This window comes from Marmota monax, unplaced genomic scaffold, assembly GCF_021218885.2.
Source record: "Marmota monax isolate L192 unplaced genomic scaffold, Marmota_monax_Labrador192_F-V1.1 WCK01_AAM20220418_F8-fsc00008, whole genome shotgun sequence".
Classification (NCBI taxonomy): Eukaryota; Metazoa; Chordata; class Mammalia; order Rodentia; family Sciuridae; genus Marmota; species Marmota monax.
The window spans coordinates 7,632,742-7,652,767 of NW_026694432.1; the positions used below are offsets into that span (position 1 = coordinate 7,632,742).

The 20,026-nt window shown below is 42.1% G+C and overlaps 1 protein-coding gene across 2 annotated transcripts in view; it reads right to left on the reverse strand.

The window, feature by feature from the left end:
- Positions 1–706: 706 nt before the first annotated feature.
- Ccdc30 (coiled-coil domain containing 30) overlaps positions 707–20,026 on the reverse strand; it is a 126,129-nt gene continuing 106,809 nt past the window's right edge. Inside the window, exons 13-17 of one of the 2 annotated variants that reach the window (XM_046468816.2) lie at positions 10,717–10,855; positions 5,619–5,755; positions 3,679–3,793; positions 1,596–1,663; positions 707–1,237 (exon numbers count right to left, since the gene is read on the reverse strand). In XM_046468816.2, coding sequence (XP_046324772.1) covers positions 1,039–1,237; positions 1,596–1,663; positions 3,679–3,793; positions 5,619–5,755; positions 10,717–10,855 — 658 coding nt within the window. In that variant the 3' untranslated portion in view covers positions 707–1,038. The remainder of the gene's footprint in view (positions 1,238–1,595; positions 1,664–3,678; positions 3,794–5,618; positions 5,756–10,716; positions 10,856–20,026) is intronic. The other variant, XM_046468817.2, reaches the window with a different exon arrangement.

Here is a 20,026-nt window from a genome sequence, read left to right on the forward strand (position 1 = left end):
CCGTTCATTCCCTGCCACACACAGCCTCCTCCCTAATAGTACATAAATTCCACGAGTAAAAACTCTCCTAGTCTGTCTTGTTCACAACTGAGGCTGCGTTGCCTACTATCAACTAGCATATAATAAGTTTTCGTTAAATAGACCCAGTGAATTGATTGAAAAAAAATGTTACCTTGGGCTAGACTCAGTCAGAGCACACATTTGATACAATAGCTATTATATCCTGTATCCTTGGATCATCCTTTCTAGTGATTGAGGAAGTAAGGGTTACCTATAAAAATTCAGTGCATCTAAAATGGGCCCCGGTGGCTGCACACTTGTAATCCCAGAGACTCAGAGGCAAAGGCAGGAGTATCACAAGTAAGAGGCCAGCCTCAAGAATTCAGCAAGGCCCTAAAGCAATTTAGCCAGACCCTATCTCTATCTCTAAAATATAAAAAAGGGCTAAAGATAAGGCTCAGTGGTTAAGCATCCCTGAGTTCAATCCCTGTTACCAAAAAAATAAAAGGATGTGGGTTTAACAGGGCACAGTGGCACATGCCTGTAATCCCAGTGGCTTGGGAGGCTGAGGCAGGAGAATTACAAATTCAAAGCCAGTTGGATATATGACCCAGTGGTTAAGTTCCCCTGGGTTCAATCCCTGGTACCAAATAAATAAATAAATAAAAAGGAATTATACAGGTTTTTTAAAAAAGTATTTACTTAAATGTGATTACATTGTTTTTTTCTTTTAAATAATAACACTTAAAAATACCCATGATAATGGAAAAGAATGCTATATTAACCATATATATACTCTGAAGTAAAATCTAATTATATCATCGAACTTCACTGTACTGATCAATTCAAATCATCTCAGGATATAAAACAAACTTGAGAAATCCATTTTTAGAAACTGTTTAATGAATTATCAGCAATTTTGAAGACTCCTGGCTGACATACAGTGAGGAATCTGGAATCTTCCATGTCATAGTCCACTTTAACGTTCAAGCTTTAAGTTAGCAGGTTTGATCATTATAGTGTTAGACACCAGCGATTTTATAGTTCTGACTTTTGGTCTTGTTTTTTTAGGCTGTGTGCCTCTTTCAGAAAAGCCATATTTATGTATCCAGTTTCAGAATTCTGTGAACATGAAAGAGACTCAGGGGACTTTGAAACTCCCATTGCTGCTTCTGATTTATGTTCCTTAGTCCCTTGAAGATTTCCAATGGATTCTAACAGACGTGCTCCTGAAAAACTAAGAAAGAACATGAGTGAGGGCATTGTATGGATAGAATTGTCTGGTAGAAGTTTGGGGTTACAGGGATGTGGCTTCAATAATATTTCAGTTTTTTACAACTCTCAAGCACAAAGAAAATAACCAAATAAAATTTACCTTTAACCTATTATTGTGGGTTACCTCCCGTCTTACTTAAATAGGATTCTGTGGGGTATGAGGGAGAAGGGTTGGTGAGGGGACAAGGAATTAGGAGAAGATTCACTTACTAATTGTAGAAAAATACTCTTCAATGCTATGCTTTCTCAAGACAGCAACTCAGAGCTAGTTAACAGCTATGCCTCTTGGGCATGCAGAATACTCTATTGATTTTACTAACCTAGATCCTGGAAAAGGCAATATTTTCTTTAGTACATCAAGTCCAGGGTTGTCACTAATTGTTGCTTCCTAAAAGGAAAGAATGGACTAATATTAAATATTATAATGATAAACCATTGGCAGTATGATTCTAGAATTTATACATATAAATATATAATATAGCTATAGTACCTGAATATATTACACACAACAAAAAGCATAAAAGGGTATAGAATGAAAAGTTGCTTGAACAACACTATCAGTAAGTCAGGCTCTCTCTCTCTCCTGTATATCATCTATATTGATCGCTATATATATTTATATAAACTATCCATATAATATGTAGATTATATACATAGTCTATCTCTGCCTATCTTTCTAGTTTTTACACACATGATTTTATACATTGTCTTCATCTTTCTTCTTTTCTGTTCATATTTGGAGAACATATACAAGGGACTTGTTTTTTTGTTGTTATAATAGCATTGTTGCCAAATGAATCACATACCACAAAGTTCACCCTTTAAAAATGCTTGGAAGAGCTGGGTATGGTGGCATATGCCTGTAATCACAGCAATTTAGGAGCTGAGGCAGGAGGATTCCAAGTTCAAAGCCAGCCTCAGCCTCTTGGTGAGGCCCAAGCAACTTAGTGAGATCCTGTCTCAAAGCAAAAAAATGGACTGGGGATGTAATTCAGTGGTAAGACACCCTGAGTTCAATTCCCAGTAACCCCTCCCACCAAAAAAAAAAAAAAAGCTTGATTCAGTGCTTTTCTATGTATTCACAATTTTGTGCAACCATCAACACTATCTGATTCCAGAACATTTTTATCACCCTCCAAAAAAGCCCCACCCCCATGAGCAGTCACTTCCCATTCCTCTCTCCTGCCAATCACTAATATATTTGCTGACTTTATTTATTTTCTTATTCTGGACATTTCATATAAATGGGATCATATGATCCTATAATATGTACCCTTTTATATCTGATTTCTTTCTTTCTTTTCTGGAACCAGAGATTGAACCCAGGGACACTTAACCACTGAGCCATATCTCCAGCCCTTTTTATTTTTTTATTTTGAGACAGGATCTCACTAAGTTTCTTAGGATCTTGCTAACTTACCTGGGCTGGCCTTGAACTTGTGATCCTCTTGCCTCCAGTCTCCCCAGTTGCATAGATCACAGGTGTGCGCCTCTGCACCCAGCTGAAAATTCTACTTTGGGTGAAATATGCAAAACAACTAACATAGCTTGGAAGCAATTACCCTTTTGAGAGTAAAGATGCATTCTCAACAATAGTGCCCAACAAGCAGGATCTACTGTTAAGTATCCTGGGGAGGGATGTCTTACAAATGATACAACCAGGGAAGGAAGAAAATAGCCTCTGCCTTGGATTCAGAATATAATTCTTCTTACTGAAGTCCCTCTTTCTGACCTGCTTACCATCCAGACTCTAGACCTTGTCTCACCCTGTACTACTTTCTGCCTCTCTCTAAACTTGGCTACTTGTCTGAATTTTTGGAACATAATTGCTTTTCTTGGACTAGGGTGCTCTGTTGTCTTGATTCTTTAATAGGCTAGTTTCACTTAACTTCTCTGAGCCTCAAGACTTGCTCACCTTTCTTTCCTAATGTGGCTAGAGTAAAACATTATGAACAAGGTTGCTGAGAATGAGGCATATATATGAAAACATTTAACGTTCATTCATTCTCAAATATCTGTGGAGCATCTGTCTGCAGATACAACAATATATGAACTACGGTTGTTGCTCTCTAGGATCTCACTGCAGAGTTAATGAGATAGAAAAGAAAAACAGCAATAACCACTATATAATATGTTAGAGAAGAAGCTCAGAATCATACATGAATTGCTTTAGAATCACACCAGTGAGTTTTAAAGCTGACCCAATGAAGAGCAGAGTTGGTCAACAGCATTTGCGGGATTTGCTACCCTGGTATGTGTGTAGCCAAGGAGCCTCTTTGCTACAGCCCACCATGAAGCCAAGAGCACAACTAGAGCTATATGAAGTTGAAGAGAAGAGAGGGTACAGCAAACTTAGCAATCAAAACTTCAGATTAAGGACCCAACAAAAAGTGCACATCTTACCTCTTTTCTGCGAATCTGGATGTTCCATATAATGCGCTCTAAGAAGCTAACTTGCTGCATGAGCCGGAAATGATTTTCCTGTAATTGCTTATTTTCTTTATCCAGGAAAAGTGCTCTAACAACAGTATAAATCAGAGACATAGCTAGAAATGTCTTTTTCTTTCTTTCTTTTTTTGGGGGGGCGGGCAGTACTGGGGATCAAACCTGGGACCTTTTGCATTCTCCGCATTTGCTCAACCACTAAGCTACCCACCCTCCCTAGAAATTCTGCATCATTTTTGAAAGCCCAAAACTATGTTCCACATCCCACTGTCTCTGGGTCTTGGACCACTGTCCAGAACTTAGACTAAGTTTGGCAGAATAATTCTTACCATATTAAACAATCAACTAAAAAAACAATAAGCTTCTGGTCTATAAATGGTTATTAAATACATATGCATGAGTATATGAATTCCAGACCTTGAGAAATTTAAGGTATGACTCTAGGGGAAGGATTGAAACAAAAGACCATATCCTTCAAATATCCTAACTACACAGCTTGCTTCTGGCTCTCATCTTACACTAATCTGATTCTGAGTTCTCATGGAGAAGTAGAAATAGTATTAGCAGCAGCAGCCACTTACTAGCTAGTCACCATGTACTTAGGCAATGTGACCTGCTCACACATTAAGCACTAAACATTTTTCACATATTGGCTCACTTAATCTTCAGAACAACCTCATAAAACAAATATTGTTATGAAGCCTTTCTTATAGCTGAGAAAACTGAGGCTGAGAGAGAGAGGACAGGAACTTGGTTAAGAACATAAAAACAGAAATTTGTAGAACTGGGATGCCAAGCAGATCTTTAAGACTTCGAAGGAAGCCTGATCTCTTTTCCACTATCTTAGGCTCTCAGGGCTGCAGTTATTCGGGAGACTTGGCAGTATAATAGATTTGATTAGAGTTTCATGTTTGATTTCTCATTCTTCAACTTGTTAGTTGAGTGACCCTTAGCAAATTATAAATCTGAGCCTCAGTTTCCCCATCTGTAAACTGACTTCAGAAACTATGACATAGTTTGAGATGGACAATGCTTTAGCTGTATAAAAGGGGAAACACAAACAGTAAAAGATAATCAGAGGCTTTCCACGTGTGCCCTAAGGAGCATGTGCCCAAAGTAGCTGACAGGTATGGTGCTGGAGTCTTGGGCCAGGCTGCAAAGGTTCACATACTGCTTGACTACTAACCAGTCTAGGTGACTTCCCTGACCTTTGTGGAGCTTGGGTTCCTCATCCATAAACTAAAGCTAATGTTAATACCTCCCTCCTGGGGTTAGTGTTAAGGTTAAATGAATCCAGAGAGAGTGAGCTTAGAACAGTGTCTAGCATATAGTAAGTTCTCAATCATTGTAGTTCTCAAACATAATTGTCATAGATGACATTATCTGTTAAGATCAACCCATTCTCTTTGTTCTTGTTCTTGCTCTAAGAATATTTTTTACTGTAATTAAATTTTCCCATGGAGGAGAGAATGCACGAGCCAGCTTGTATCTAAATTCTTTTCCTCTTTGAATATTTCTCATTAAAAATTAATGTCATATCCTGTGGGATTCATGCATTTAAGTCCTTCCTATGGGCTTAATTCTCTGGTCTACTTTAATTCCATAGGTATCAAATGATAAAAAAAGGAGCATTGACACACACAATGAGGCTGGCCAGAATGCACATATCCGGGTCCTCTGTGTGAGAGCCTATATGAATGGCTGGCCCGCCTGGTCCATGATATTTTTTCTAATTTCACAAGTTCTGCTGCTTGCATGATCTGCTGAAAACAGCAGACATCAGAGGAAGAGTTATAGGATAAGCCACAAACTCAAAGACAGCCTCTGCAACCATTTCTTTGTTGAAGGAGAAACAAAGCCAGCGGAGTCTACTGGCTGCCCAGTGGGACTGCACCTACTTGCTCTTGACTGATGAGATTATTTGTTTGTTGTTGCGGATTATTTCTTCTTGGTCCATGACTTGCTTCAGAAGCTCCCTTTTTTCTATGATCAGATTATCATTTTGGACCGTGATCTGGGCCTGGAATGCCTTCTCCTAGGGATTCACAGCAAGAGAAAGAGTTAAGAACTTCTGCCTGTTTCTAAGTCCTAACAACAAACTTCTCTTGTTTACTCTCTTTCCTGTCCTCTAGTCTGTTTCTGTTTGGTGACATGGTCATTCATTATAGCTAGATATTCTTCTATTTATTTTATATGTGATGTATTTTTGTTTGGAGGTTTAACCATTCTTTTGCAGTAACATTAAGAAGATCTGAACCTCAACTTCTCCTAAGATCCCAGTGCTCTTACCTGTATTATCTTTCCCCTCTCTTAGATGTATTCTAATTACACAGGGATCAAAAACCTCCAACAAATACGACTGAATTTTTTTGAAGCTCCATATTTAAATTTTCCCCATTTAATACATGTCCATCTGCATTGTAGTTGTATTCCTTTAAAGGCAGAGGGAGGAAGATGGGAATTTAGCCACCTGGTCAGGCAGAGTCAGGATCCCAGCTGGCATGGCAAGCCACGCCTGATAGCCAAGAGTGGAGCCTACTACCGCAGGAATGATGCTGAAATGCCTTCAAGCCCAACACTGTGTTTCACTTTCTACCAGTGATTTTCTTCCAAGGCAAGAGATACTGAAGTTATGGCTAAAATGGTAAAGGAGTACATTTGGTGAAAAAACACTAATATTCCCCCATAGCTGAAAGAGTTCATAGATAGATATTGGTAAGTATAGAATTGTTGGTCTCACTTCACGGATGACCTGCAAATTGTAACAGGCAAGTATTTTCATCTTTCCAGTTTTTGTTCCTCACCTGCCAGTGATGGGAACAAGTGGGGAAGGGAGAATAACAATGTTAGGCAAGAGGGTGAATCATAGGGTTAAGAGGGGCAACTTTGGAGCTGGGGTGGTAGAGAGCTCATCTAGCATGCACGAGGCACTGGGTTAGATCCTCAGCACCACATAAATGTAAAATAAAGATATTGTGTCCACCTAAAGCTAAAAAATAAATAAAAAAAGAGGGGCAACTTTATGCTTCTTTTCAATAAGATACTAATAAGGGCTGGGGATGTAGCTCAGTGGTAGAGTGCTTACCTAGCACCAGGCCTGACCTGGGCTCAGTTCCCAGTATCTACCACACACAGACACACACACACACAGTAAGTTCTTAAATAAGATACTAATGAAGATACTAGTGTTGATCGCTCAAGAAAAGACTGTCCATCTATTATTTAAGATATGAAAGGAAGGAGGTTAGATTATGTTCTGAAACAAACCATTCCGCATTTTAAAGTCCTTCTCCAGGACCATTCAATGTCTAATAATAATCTCACTTGTTATTATTTAAAGATATTTAATACATGTACATATGCATTGTAGTTGTATTGATAAAGGTTGAGAATAGAAGCAGCCATAGACAATATACCCTATCCTGTAATAAATGAATTAGAAAGGATATTAGATGGGGACATTTACCCTGTCCTTAGGAAACACCACATATTTTTTGTGGTGAAAGAGTTCATAGATAGGTATTGGTAAATATAGAATTTTTTTAAAAATAGGAATACCTGCTATGGTGATAAGGTAAAATATTGGGGTAAATCTGGTTTGGACGGGTACAACAATTAGAAGACTCAGTTGGCTTGCTGCATTTTTTTTTTAAAGGAAAGAATGGCAACAGGAACTTACTGAAAGACTTTCTTTCTTTCTTTTAGAGAGAGAGAGAGAGAGAATTTTTAATGTTTATTTTTTAGTTTTCGGTGGACACAACATCTTTGTTTGTATGTGGTGCTGAGGATCGAACCCGGGCCGCACGCATGCCAGGCGAGCGCGCTACCGCTTGAGCACATCCCCAGCCCTGGCTTGCTGCATATTGAGAAGGCCGAAGAGATGAAGCCAAAAATAGAGACATTCATTTTTGGAGACTCAGAAGGTAAACCTAATGTTTTTATCCTCAGGGCTCTGATCTGTGGGTCCGAAAATAGGTTAAAATCAAAAATACCAAGTTTGTAGTACTGTGGTATTAAGAATGCTCACATCAGTCTTCGCTGAACTTTATTTATTTATTTATTTATTGGTACCAGGAATTAAACCCATGGGTGTTTAACCACTGAACCCAGCCATTTTTAATATTTTATTTAGAGACAGGGTCTCACTAAATTGCTTAGGGCCTCATTAAGTTGCCGAGGCTGGCTTTGAACCTATAATCCTCCTGCCTCAGCCTCCTGAGCCACTGGGATTACAGGCCTGTGCCATGAACTATTTTTAATTCTAACAATTTGTCTTGTGAACTATACATCCACCCATTAATATGCTTCTTAGGGATCATACCCCAAGAAAAGGGAAAATAATAATATCAATGAAAATTTTAATATAAACCACTTTAGGAATTTTATGTTTTTAATTCTCACAAAAGTCTTACATATGAGGTGGAGATTATTTTCTCCATGTTACAGATAAAGGAAATGATACACAGAAACTGGTCCAAAGTCAAAGAACTAAAAGCCAGAGCTAGAATTTGAATCCATGTCTGTTCTAAAGCTAAAGCCCACAGAACTCTTTAATGGTGTGAACAAAAGTCCAAATTACTTTCTTAGCCTCTGCTTATTTGCAATTTGCAATATATTTCCTGAAGACCTATTGTTCTTCTAGTCAGTGCATTAGCTTTCTAGGCCTGGCATGACAAATTACCACAAACTGAGTGCTTAAAACAACAGAAATTAATTTTCTTACAGTTCTGGAGGGCTGCAAGTCTGAAATTAAGATGTTAGCAGGGTTAATTCTTTCTAAAAGCTCACATATAGGGTTTTTTGGTTGGCTGATTTTTCCTTGCAATACTGAGAATCAAACCCAGGGCCTTCTTCATGGTAGGCAATTGCTCTACTGCTGAGACACACCCTCAGCCCTCAGAGGAAGCTTCTGGTCCCTGCTTTTCTCCTGGTTTTGAGTGGTAGCCAGCACAGCTCAGTGTTTCTTGGTTTAGTTACATCATTCCAATCTTTGTCCCCGTCACCACCAATGTTCTTCCCCTGTCTTCCCTTCTTCTTATAAGAGAACCAGTCAGATTGGATTTAGTATTCACCCTATCCCAGGATAACCTCATTTTAACTAATTACATCTGTAAACATCCTGTTTCCAAATAAGGTCACAATCTGATGTTTTGGGTAGACATGAATTCTGGGGAACACTATTCAACCCAGTACAGTCAGGAAGAAAGGAAGCAAATCTGCTGAAAGCTGTTTTACATATAAGCATAGAAGTAGAGGCAGGTAGTACAAGAAAGCATTGGTCTTCGGGCACAGTGGCACATCCCTGCTATCTGTTATTTGGAAGTCCAAAAGTTCAAGGCGAGCTACTTTAGGTGAAATCTGACACAACTTAGACACCAAAATCAATAATGATAGTAACAGATTATAACTCAACAAATAAAATGAGAATCCAGGCGTCCATATTAACAAATAAATGACTATGTAAACCAGGTGTAGTGGTCCACACCAGTAATTCCAACTACTCAGCAGGCTGAAGCAGAAGGACTGAAAAGTTCAAGGTCAGCCTTGGCAATTTAGCAAGACCCTACCTAAAAATAAAAATATAAAGGGTCAGGGTTATAGCTGCGTGGTAGAGTGCCCCTGGACTCAATCTCCAGTATGCAGAGAGAAAAAAAAAAAGTTGTACTGTGTGTAGTCTAGAGATTCTTTTTTTTTTTTTTAAATTTTACCTTCATTTACTTCTCTTTATTTTATTTTTATGTGGTGCTGAGGATTGAACCCAGTGCCTCATGCGTGCCAGGCGAACACTCTACCACCCCAGCCCCAGTCTAGGGATTCTTGACCCAAGTCCCATGGTAGTGAATGAATATCTGAAATTACATAAATTGTTTTGGTATCTTTGGCATATATCAGAGATACAAAAAAAAATTTAGGTGGGTATATAAAGGAGTATTTTAGCAGAAAAAGAATTTTCAAAATTCTTTTTTTTTTTTTTTTGGTACTGGGGATTGAACTGAGGGGCACTTAACCTCTGGGGCACATCTCCAGCCCTTTTTTTGTATTTTTTTTTAGAGACAGGTCTCACCGAGTTGCTTAGAGCCTTGCTAAATCGCTGAGGCTGGCTTTGAGGCTGCCTCAGCCTCCCAAGCCACTGGGATTTACATGCATGCACCACCATGCTCAGCCAATTTTCAAAATTCTGAAATGGACTAGAGATCCCAGAAAGGGAAAACACTATTGATGTCAGTTGTTCTTTTTTTTTTTTTTTTTTTTTTGATCCTGGGGTTTGAACCAAGGGTGCTTTACCACTGAACTACATCCCCAGACCTTTTTCTTATTTTTTATTTTGAGATAGGATCTTGCTAAATTGCTTAGGCTAGCCTTGAACTTGCAATCCTGCTGCCTCACTCCTGAGTTGCTGGGATTACAAGCCTATGCCACCATGCCTGGAAGTTGCTCTCCATTTTTAATTTATGTTAAACATCTCAAGACTATTCTGCATGCAATTCCACTTATCTTGTCCAATTTCTTTCTTATCCATATGCCCATAAGTCACAAGACCAATAAGACAAGCCTAAAGAAATCAGGGATATTTAGAAAAATCTTGAAGGTGCTAATCAAGAACTGATAAAGAAATCAGGATAACCTGTTTTCAATGCCATGAAAACTGACGCTGAGGCTTGAGACAAAACACGGGGGACTTAAAACAGGAATGAGTTAGTTAATGAGGGTAGTCTGGAAGTCTTTGCTGAAGAGTATTTAAGAAAAGATATTTTCATTTGAAGGCAAGACAAGCATAAATTGGCAGTGCAGACTATTTTCGGTGTTCAATTTAGTTTAGCAACACTGAGTCTTAGATTCTGTTTGGCAGGACTTAAATAATTACTTACATGGAAAAACGATGACATAAAAAGAAAACAAGGGCTCTGAAGAGTCCACAAATTAACTTACAAATGAGTGGGCATTCTCTAAATGGCTAGCCACCAGTGTCATCATATACTTTTCTCTCTTTCTCACCGTCTCAATTTTTTGTTGCAGGAGTCCAGCTTCTTCTTCAAGTTGTTTAATTCTCTTATTTCGTATTTCTACTTCATGAACTAGATGATCCTTGATCTTTCGAAGCTTGGCTTTGTGGTGATGCTTCTCAGAGTGGTTTCTATAAAAGTAAATTTGAGTATAGGCATTCCTGAACATAGTGAAAATTGATTCTGTTTCCTCAATATGCAACTTTCTTGGGTTCACTCTGGATTATGTCAAGGGTCTGGCACCAGGCCTGGATACTTAACCTGCTGCACATCTTCTAACCCCTCTGTAGGGGAATGACCCAGGGACAACCCACTGTATATAACAAAGATGTAGTCATCCTCATGGAATCAAGTCTCTGGCTTACCTTGGTTAGAACTGGTAAGTGTATAGTTTTAGCATTTAAGTTTAACTTAGGAAGCTTCTTGACTTCAGACCCCTGACATCTAAATTCTGAATCCCATTCCACTAATTAGGTTACTGATTTAAAATTTCCCAGTTCATGGCTATCACCTTGAACAGTGATAAGATCTAATAAAGTGAAATAAAGATCTATAAAAAATAACTGGGCCTGTTCTCTGTTTTGTATTGAATCTGGACTTCTAAATACCAATTCTATGGAATGGTTCCTATTCAGGACTCTGAATCTGATTCTGACGTGAATCTAAATCACTGTCAGGAACACATGAAGAGATGCTTAGTATCCTTAATCAGTAAGGAATACAAATCAAAATCACAAGGAAATAGAACTGCATATCCACCAGTAAGACTAGAATCAAAATGAGAATAACAAATTCTGGCAAGGCTGTGGAGAAACTGGAAACCCTCATATACTAAAGGCAGGAATGTAAAATGGTACAGCCTCTTTGGAAAACAACCAGACAGTTCTTCAAATAATTAAACATAGAATTATCATGTGATCCACAGGCTATACTCCTAGGTGCACACTCAAGAAAATATGAAAAACATTCATTGACATAAAAACCTAAACACAAGTGTTCATAGCAATATTATTCATAAGTGCCAAAAGGCAGAAACAACCCCATGTTCCATCAATTGATGAATGGATAAACAAATTAAAGAATGACTACACAATGGGCTATCTTTCAGACATAAAAAGGATTGTACTGACACATGTTACAACATGGATGAACCTTAAAAGTATCATGGTAAGGGTAAGAAGCCAGGAGCAAGTTGGGTGCAGTGGGGCATGCCTATAATCCCACCACTCCAGAGGCTGAGTTAGGAGAATTGCAGATTTAAGACCCGCTGGGAAATTTAGTGAGAACCTGTCTAAAAGTAAAAAACAAAAAATTTAACAGACAGGGATGTAGCTCAGTGGTAGAGTGTCCCTGGGTTTATTCCTCAGTACTGGGGGAAATAAAAGTCACAAAAGACCACATATTATGTGATTCCATTTATATGAAATGTGCATACTGGGGAAATAGAAGATGTGAGTATATTATAACCCAGCTTGGTGGCCCATGCCTGTAATCCTATTTGGGAGGCTGACATATAAGGATCATAAATTCTAGGCCAGCCTGGACAATTTAGATCTTATCTTGAAATAAAATAAAGGGCTGGGGAGGTAGCTCAGTAGTAGAGTGCTTGTGTAGCATGCTCAAGGCTGCATTTTTCAATCCCTTCAATTGAAGGAAGGGAGGGAGGAAAAGATTAGTGATTGCCTAGGGGTGGGGTTGGGGAGGAAAATCAAGGATAGGCTACAGGATTTTGGGGGCGGGTACCGATGATTGAACTCAGGGGCACTGAGCCCAATTTTTGTAGAGATACACGTGAGGGTTTATTTGTCAGAGCTGACAAATAAAGGCCATTTCTCTGTAGGAGAGAGAGGCTAAACAGGCTTGAGTTCTGGGACTTTTAAAAGGGAGGCTCAGGAATCAGAGCCCGCTGAATCCTAATGTGGGTAGTTAATGGTTGGGTTGGTGTGAGGGAGTGGTGAGCCTTTCTCGGAGACACCCTTGGGCAGGAAAGCAAAACTTTTTCCTTAAAATGGTGGCTGTCATTTAAGATGGTCATCCAGATGCTAAGCAAGGACCTTGTATTCCCCCCTTTTTTATTTTTATTGGGCCACGTAGGGAACAGGGACATAGGTCAATCTTCTATAACTGCTTCCTGCTGGGAAGGGGCTGTTTTGAATCCCTCATTAGGGGCCTGGTATGTCATTAGAACGATGATGGAGGTTGAGTGGTGGTGGAATGCTGTCCCTGGTGCCCCAATGTTTAGTGAGGGATTGGTATTTCTGTAACAAAAGCTGATTTATAGTTTGATTAGAGATTTTTGGATGTAGTCTTGAGCCAATCTAATGACACAGGGGTCAAACATTAACAGAAAGCCTATGGGGTCAGGAAGGGAAGAACCCACTGGAGAAGGGGGTTACTTAGCTGCCATCCTTCAGTAGAGGAGAGCTGTTGTTTCCAATGTTCAAGGTCCTGTTGCAGTTGTTTTATCTTGTCCTTTACTATACCAGATTGATTGACATAAAAATAGCATTCCTCCTCTAGGTACAGCTAAAGTCTGCCTTTTTAGCTGTATAAAGATCAAGACCCCTTTAGCTGTAAAACCGCAGCAGCTAAAGAACCAAGCCTAGATAGTATGGTTTGTATGGTTTGAGCAAGTTGCTGTAAGTCTCCTAGAAACTGGAATGGTAACTCCTGGTAATGGTACCCCTGGGAGGTGAGTGCAAAATGATGGAGGAGGGCAAAAGTGAAAAAGGGAAGGATGGTACCCATGGTTCTGCAGTGTCCTCATGGTCCTCAGAGACCAAAAGAAGATTGGGGTTCTGGCCTTGGAGAAACCCAACTTGAGAAGGCTTGTGGGTGTCACTGTATAAAAGGGGGAGAAATCCATTTAAAATGGGAGTTATGAACCCAATATGGGATGCCCTCAAGGCGGTACTGCTGGGGGAGTGGTAAGAATGACCCGGTAGGGTCCAGTCCATTTTGCAGAGTTGAGAGGAGGAGGGGAGCCTATTGAGGGGGTTAAAAAATACCAGGTTGCCAGGAGACAGAGTGGGAGAAGGGGAAGAGGCAGAAATAGGCTTTGCCAGAACAGCACTGTTGTATTGCCAAAGAAGTTTCCTGATGTATGCAAGAAGGGGCCAGAAAAGATGAGGAGCAAGGGGTAGTGGAGAACCAGAGGGTGGTGAGCTGAGCAGGGAGATAGGCCGTCCATATTGAAGCTCAAAAGGGGAGATGTTGAGTGGCTTCTTTGGGAGGGCTCGAACCTAAGAAGAGCCAAGGGAAGAAGTTTAGTCCAATCTAAATGTAATTCAAGGGATAGTTTAGTGAGACGTTCTTCAGGGTCCGGTTAGTACGACCACCTTGCCAGAGGACTGAGGATGGCAGGGGATATGAAAATGCCAGGAGATGTTGAGTGCCTTAGCTACCAACTGTGAAACATGGTAAGTAAATTCAGGACCATTGTCAAACTGGAGCGAGGAGGGGAGGCTGAATTGGGGAAGAATGTGTTCAACAAGGATGTTGGCCACCACAGGGGCACATTTATTGTTGGTAGGAAAAGCCTTGACCCATCCTGAGAAGGTGTCGACAAGTACCAAGAGAAATTTGTACCGCTTGACCAAGGGCATAGGGGTGAAACCCAGCTACCAACCACAGCAAGGGAGATGTCCTCTTGCCTGGTGTAAAGGGAAGGCAAGTGGGCGGAGATTTGAGGTGGGATTGGTTTGTTTGGCAGATTTCACAGGAGGCAGAGAGGGTAGAGAGAAATTGTAGGTCCTTTGGAGGGAGTTTAAGGTGGGAAGTGAGAAATTCTTTTAAAGATGTGGTATTAAGGGTGAAAGAGGTTGTGAAGGAAGGTAAGCATCTGTTGAGTGTCAGGTGGGGAACAGTCTATTGGGGGACTAGCAAGGCAGAAGACCACAGGTGGAGTAGGCTGTTGGGGGACGGCCCTCACCTCAGAGTCTGCCTTCACAAGGGAACTTGGTGGTAAGGAATCCGCACTCCTTCCAAATAGCAGAGTGGGAGAGAAGTATGTGGAAAGTGTATTTAGAGTCAGTATAGACATTGAGGGAGGCCCCCTTTGCCAAAGTGAAGACTCTGATCAGGGAGATGGAGAGCAGGTCTTAGAGCCTATGAAGGGCCTTATAACAGAGTGCAATAGGGGTTTAGAGAGTGGGCCCCGGGCTGCATCATATAGAGACTTAGTCAATATAGAGTAGTTAGGAATCCAAGCTCTGAGGAATCCTGCCATACCTAGAAAGGAGAGAATTTCTTCCTTAGTAGAGGGCATTGGTATATTAGCGATAAGACCCTTTCTATCAACCATAATGGCTTTGTGTGTAGGGGTCAGGAGGAGGCCTAGGGAAGCTGTACCTTGGACGGAGAAACCCTATAGCCATGGGCAGAAGGGAAGTTAAGAAGTTTACAGGTTCCTGATGACTGACCTCAAAGGAGGGACTGCAAAGAAGGAGGTCATCAACATACTGTAACACCACAGCCTGAGTGAGATATATGGATGCTAGATCCTTAGCCAAGGCCTGTCAGAAGATATGAGGGCTGTCTCAGAACACTTGGGGTAGAATTGTCAACGTCAGCTGAGTGAAATTATACAATTTTACATGGACAGGGTCTGTCCATGTAAAGGTGAAAATGTCTCCAGAGAATGGAGAAGAATAGAGAAGAAGGCATCTTTCAGGTCTAGTACTGAGAAGTAAGAGGTCCTGGAAGGAATGGTGGTGGTGAGAAGGGTATAAGGATAGGTTACCATGGGATGGATTGGGATGATCGCAGAGTTGATGGAATGGAGGTCTTGGACAAAGTGGTAGGAGCCATTAGGATTTTTTACTACCAAGTTGGGGGTGTTATAAGGGGAACGAGTAGGTCTAAGGAATCCCTTTCACAAAGTGTCTTGAATGTAGGCTGTAAGCCTAGGAATTTTTTGACAGGAGAGCGGGTATTCTAATTGGGCCAGAAAATGGAGGGGATCTTTGAGATGGATGTGAATGGGCTAATGGTGTGAGGCGATAGAAGGACTTGAAATATCCCAGACAGTAGGGCCCACCTTGGAAGGGGGTAATGGGAAGGCACTGGCAGAGGGACTAGGGGATGGTACTAAGGTAAGGGTGAGGCTCAGGGAAGCAGCAGGTGAGTCTGGATGGAAGCATATATGAGGGGAGAAGGAAAGCGTAGCCCCCAACTTTGTGAGGATGTCCCTTCCCATAAGGGGAACAGGGCACTGTGGAATGACCAAAAAGGAGTAAGAATTAGAGAACCAAAAGCACAACAAGGCTAGATGTCTGTAAGGGTTGGTAGGTTTTCCCTCTCCCCTGACAATAAAGGTCATAGAATGAGTCGTAGACCCCCAGAAGTCCTTGAGGACTGAATAGGTAGCCCCGGTGTCTAGGAGGAAGGAGACAGGCCTACTTGAGATACGCAGTTACCCTGAGTTCCCGCAGAGTAATGGTAGTGGCCGGGTGATGGGGACCTGGGCCTCATTACTCTTCTGCAGCCAGTCCTAAGAGTTGGAAGGGAGAACCAGAAGGGCCAGATGGCCAGGGGCCACTATAAGCTCAGGACAGTCAATGGCTCAGTGTCCCTTCTGATGGCATTTAGGACAAGGGCCCAGAGGCTTATGAGGTTCAGACATATACAAGCCCGGTGACCCATCTGACCACATTTAAAATAGGGTCCAGGCGGTCCCAAGGGACCCTTCCATGGGCCAGGGGAACCAGGGACAGATGTTGAGGCTGGATAGTCAGCTTGAGGGAGCATCTGGTATTTCTGCTTCTGGGCCTTCTCATCTTTACTTAAAGGCCACTTCCAGAACCTCAGCTTGGGGAGCTAGGTGACCCCTCTCAAAGTGCCTTAGTTTGGCCTTAATATTGGGGAAACTCTGGGAGAAAAAGTAGGTCATTAGTAGTTGTCTCCCATCTGGAGTCTCAGGGTCCATATTAGTATATTGTAATAATGCCTCGGTCAGGTGATCTAAAAATGTCGAAGGGTTTTCATTCTTATCTTGGAAGGTTTCCTGGAGCTTTTCATAATTGATAGCCTTCGGGCTGCCTTTCTAAGTCCTGCCATGAGGCAAGTAATGAATTGGTTTCTACTAGTTACTCCTCCAGGCAAATTATAATCCCAATTGGGGTCCTGATCAGGGACTTCTTCAGTGCCATCGGATGGGCAGGGGAGGTCAGCATAATTTCTAGCTTGCTCCCAAACTCGCCTGAGCTCCTCGGGCAGGAGGGTGTTAGACAAGATCATATGGACATTGTGGAAGGTCAAATTATATGACTGAGTCAAGATATTGAAACTCTTTGACATATGTGGTGGGACTTGAAGTATCAGACCCAAGCCACTTTTCTATCTGTGAACCATCTGACAAAGAGAAAGGCACATGAATCCGGATTACACCATCTACCCCAAACACCTTACATAGAGGACACAGAGATGTGAGTTGTGCAGTAGCAGCCTGTGAGCATGTGGCAGGAGGAAAGAAGGGCGGAGGGGCCAAGGGAACAGTTGCTGCATGGCTTCATTAGAAAGAGAATTATGATATGGCTGGGGCTCATCCACTGGGTCAAAGGAGTAGGAGTCCTGGGTAGGATCTTTTGTCCCTTTAGAAGCAGGTGTAGGGGAGGTGAGAGCTAAGAGGACTTGTGTGGGAGAGCAATGTTGTAGAGAGAGGGCTTAGAACGTACAGAGGAGAAGGCCTGAATCTATGATATCTCTTTTCATTTCCTGAACACTCACAGTAGTTGGAAAGATTTCTGATAATATTGGGATCTAGAGTGCCATTAAGCGGCCATTTAGAGTCTTATCCAAAGGATAGTGAGGCCAGATCTGATTGCACAAGTGGATAAGTTTTTGGGGGGTTAGGTCTGGGATGAGACCCTAGGTTATCCAGGAGGCAGCCTAGGGGACTATGGGAGAGAGTGGATGAGGAGCTGCCCATGGTGAGACATGGGAGGTAAGTTTAAAGGTGAGCGTCCTCCAGTTTCTAATATCACCTAGTAGAGAGGATGGTTACGCTTAGGGGGTTGTCACCACTGCTGGGTAAGCGTTGGGGCAGGAGCGCATAGAGGCATGGTGCCTGGCCAGGACTACAGAGTAGGGGCAGAAGCCCATAGAAGGGGCAAAAGCCCGTAGAGATTAACCCAAGGCCGAGAGGTAGTCTCACCAGGAACAACTCTCTATCATTCTCGGTGTTTTTTTCTCAAAACCCAGGACCCAGATAAAAGACCACCTATAGACTCGATTGACAGTAAGGATCAGCTGTAGCTGTGAAAGCTGTGGCTGGGGCTGCCCCAACCACACGGTAACCCTGAGAGTGCCAGATGATCAACAGTCACTTTCAGGGACCCGCAGGTTGTTTAGGTCCAGTGGAGACAGGGGTCTTACCTGAAATGTCCGGTGGTGGGTGCAGAGAGGGTGTTCGGCAGAATGGAGGGCCTGGTCCCACAATGGAATCTGGATTGGGACCCAGGGACACTCAGTGAACCTTGAAGGGGGAAGTGGGCACACCAGAGAACCTGATCCTGGGTTTTGGCACCAAAATGAAGGGAAAGCAAGGAACAAGAGATGGGTAAGCCAAAAATCAAAGATGGAGACCAGGCAGAGATACACACGAGAGTTTGTCAGAGCTGACAAATAAAGGCCATCTCTCTATAGGAGAGAGAGGCAAAACAGGCTTGGCTTCTGGGACTTTTATGGGGGAGGTTCAGGAATCAGATGGGGCGGGTCCTAATGCAGATGGTTAAGGGTTGGGTTGGTGTGAGGGAGTGGTGAGCCTTTCTCAGAAATACCCTAGGGCAGGAAAGCAAAACTTTGTCCTTAAAATGGTGGCTGTCACTTAAGATGGCCATCCAGATGTTAAGGATCTCTGGTGTTTCCTAAGAGAAAGCCCTAGGCACATTTGGGAAGGACTTCCTTGCCACTTTGTTTCACTCTAAGGTGTAGTTACCACCTTTCTTCTTTCCTACAGATAACCTCCATGTTTAGCTAGGTGTCCACAGAGATCCCTTGATCTCAAAATGGGGAGGGCGGGTCCTAGGGGAAGTGAGGCTGGGCTTGTGAGGCAAGTGTGTCCTAATGGGTGTTTCCGGGAAAGGATGAGAACCACTGGAGAAACCACCTCCCTTTGCCCTGGGGTGGGGGAACCACCTGCTGAATGTAGCTGCATTATCTGCAGCTGTAGCTGCATTATCTGTACCTGCAGTCACTGCCTGGTAACCATGAAGTGACAAGCCTAAGGAAAAAACAATAACCACTAAGTTTAGCAGAGCAAAGAGAAGGAAAGAGCCTATCTCGCCGCGCCCTTAATGGAGGTTCTGAGCAGCTGCATCAACCTCAATCATCATCTTCCTCTACATTTCTTATTTATATAGGGAAAAGAGTTGTCTAAAGATTTATCAGGTTTTCTGTTATCTATGGTCAAATGTGTCAGGCAGCTTCCCCTTCCCTTTCCCTTCCCCTTCCCCCTTCCCATCCCATGGGAGCCATGGGCGGGGACTTTTCACCTGATTGAAGAGACATGGTCCTTAAACTCCGCTTGGCCAACCCGCTAACACAGTAGTAACAATTTAGTTGGCCTAGGCCCTCCTACCTCTAGTGACCTATATAGGTATTGTTCTCGCCTGAAGCACAGGCAACTTCCTGGCCCTCTTCCTTTGGCAGACCAGCCCATCCCTTCCCCCAAAACTCCTTTTGGTGCCTTATTCTTGACCCTTGGTTCCTGGCCTCGTGTGCCGTTTTCTGCTTTACAAAATGCATCCTGATGTCTTAGAAAAACTACTCTTTAGTCCCCAACTTCCCTGAGTGTCTAGACATTTGGATAACACCTTAAGGTGTTTAAGGAATGAGGAACTGAATCTTTCCTCAGTCACTATAGGCACTTAAGGGCACAGCCATTCAGGCCTGTGATCCATATAAGTGCATGATCTTACCTGGGATTCTGACACACAGGAGGCAGTCCAGGTACACTAAAGGGAAGTCCCAGATGCTCTGGGATTCTCACAAGACATTTCATGTGATTTTAGAGCAAAATGATGGTGAATCTCTCCTCAATCTAAGAATCAGAAGATAGAAACTATGCAGGACTGAGTTAAGCTGGTGGTTTTGGGGTGAAACCCTGCATACTCTCAAGAAACGACTGGCTCTTGATGGCTTCTGGGAGATGACTTCTACACCCTTGGAATATTCTGAGACCTTGGCCTTGCCAGGTAGTTTATGCTAACAATGGAATTTATGGTGAATGCATTTTTGTTCACTTAGGGCTTTGGGTCACAGCAGGAGGGATGGTTGGTAACTAGTAGTTTAGATCAATTACT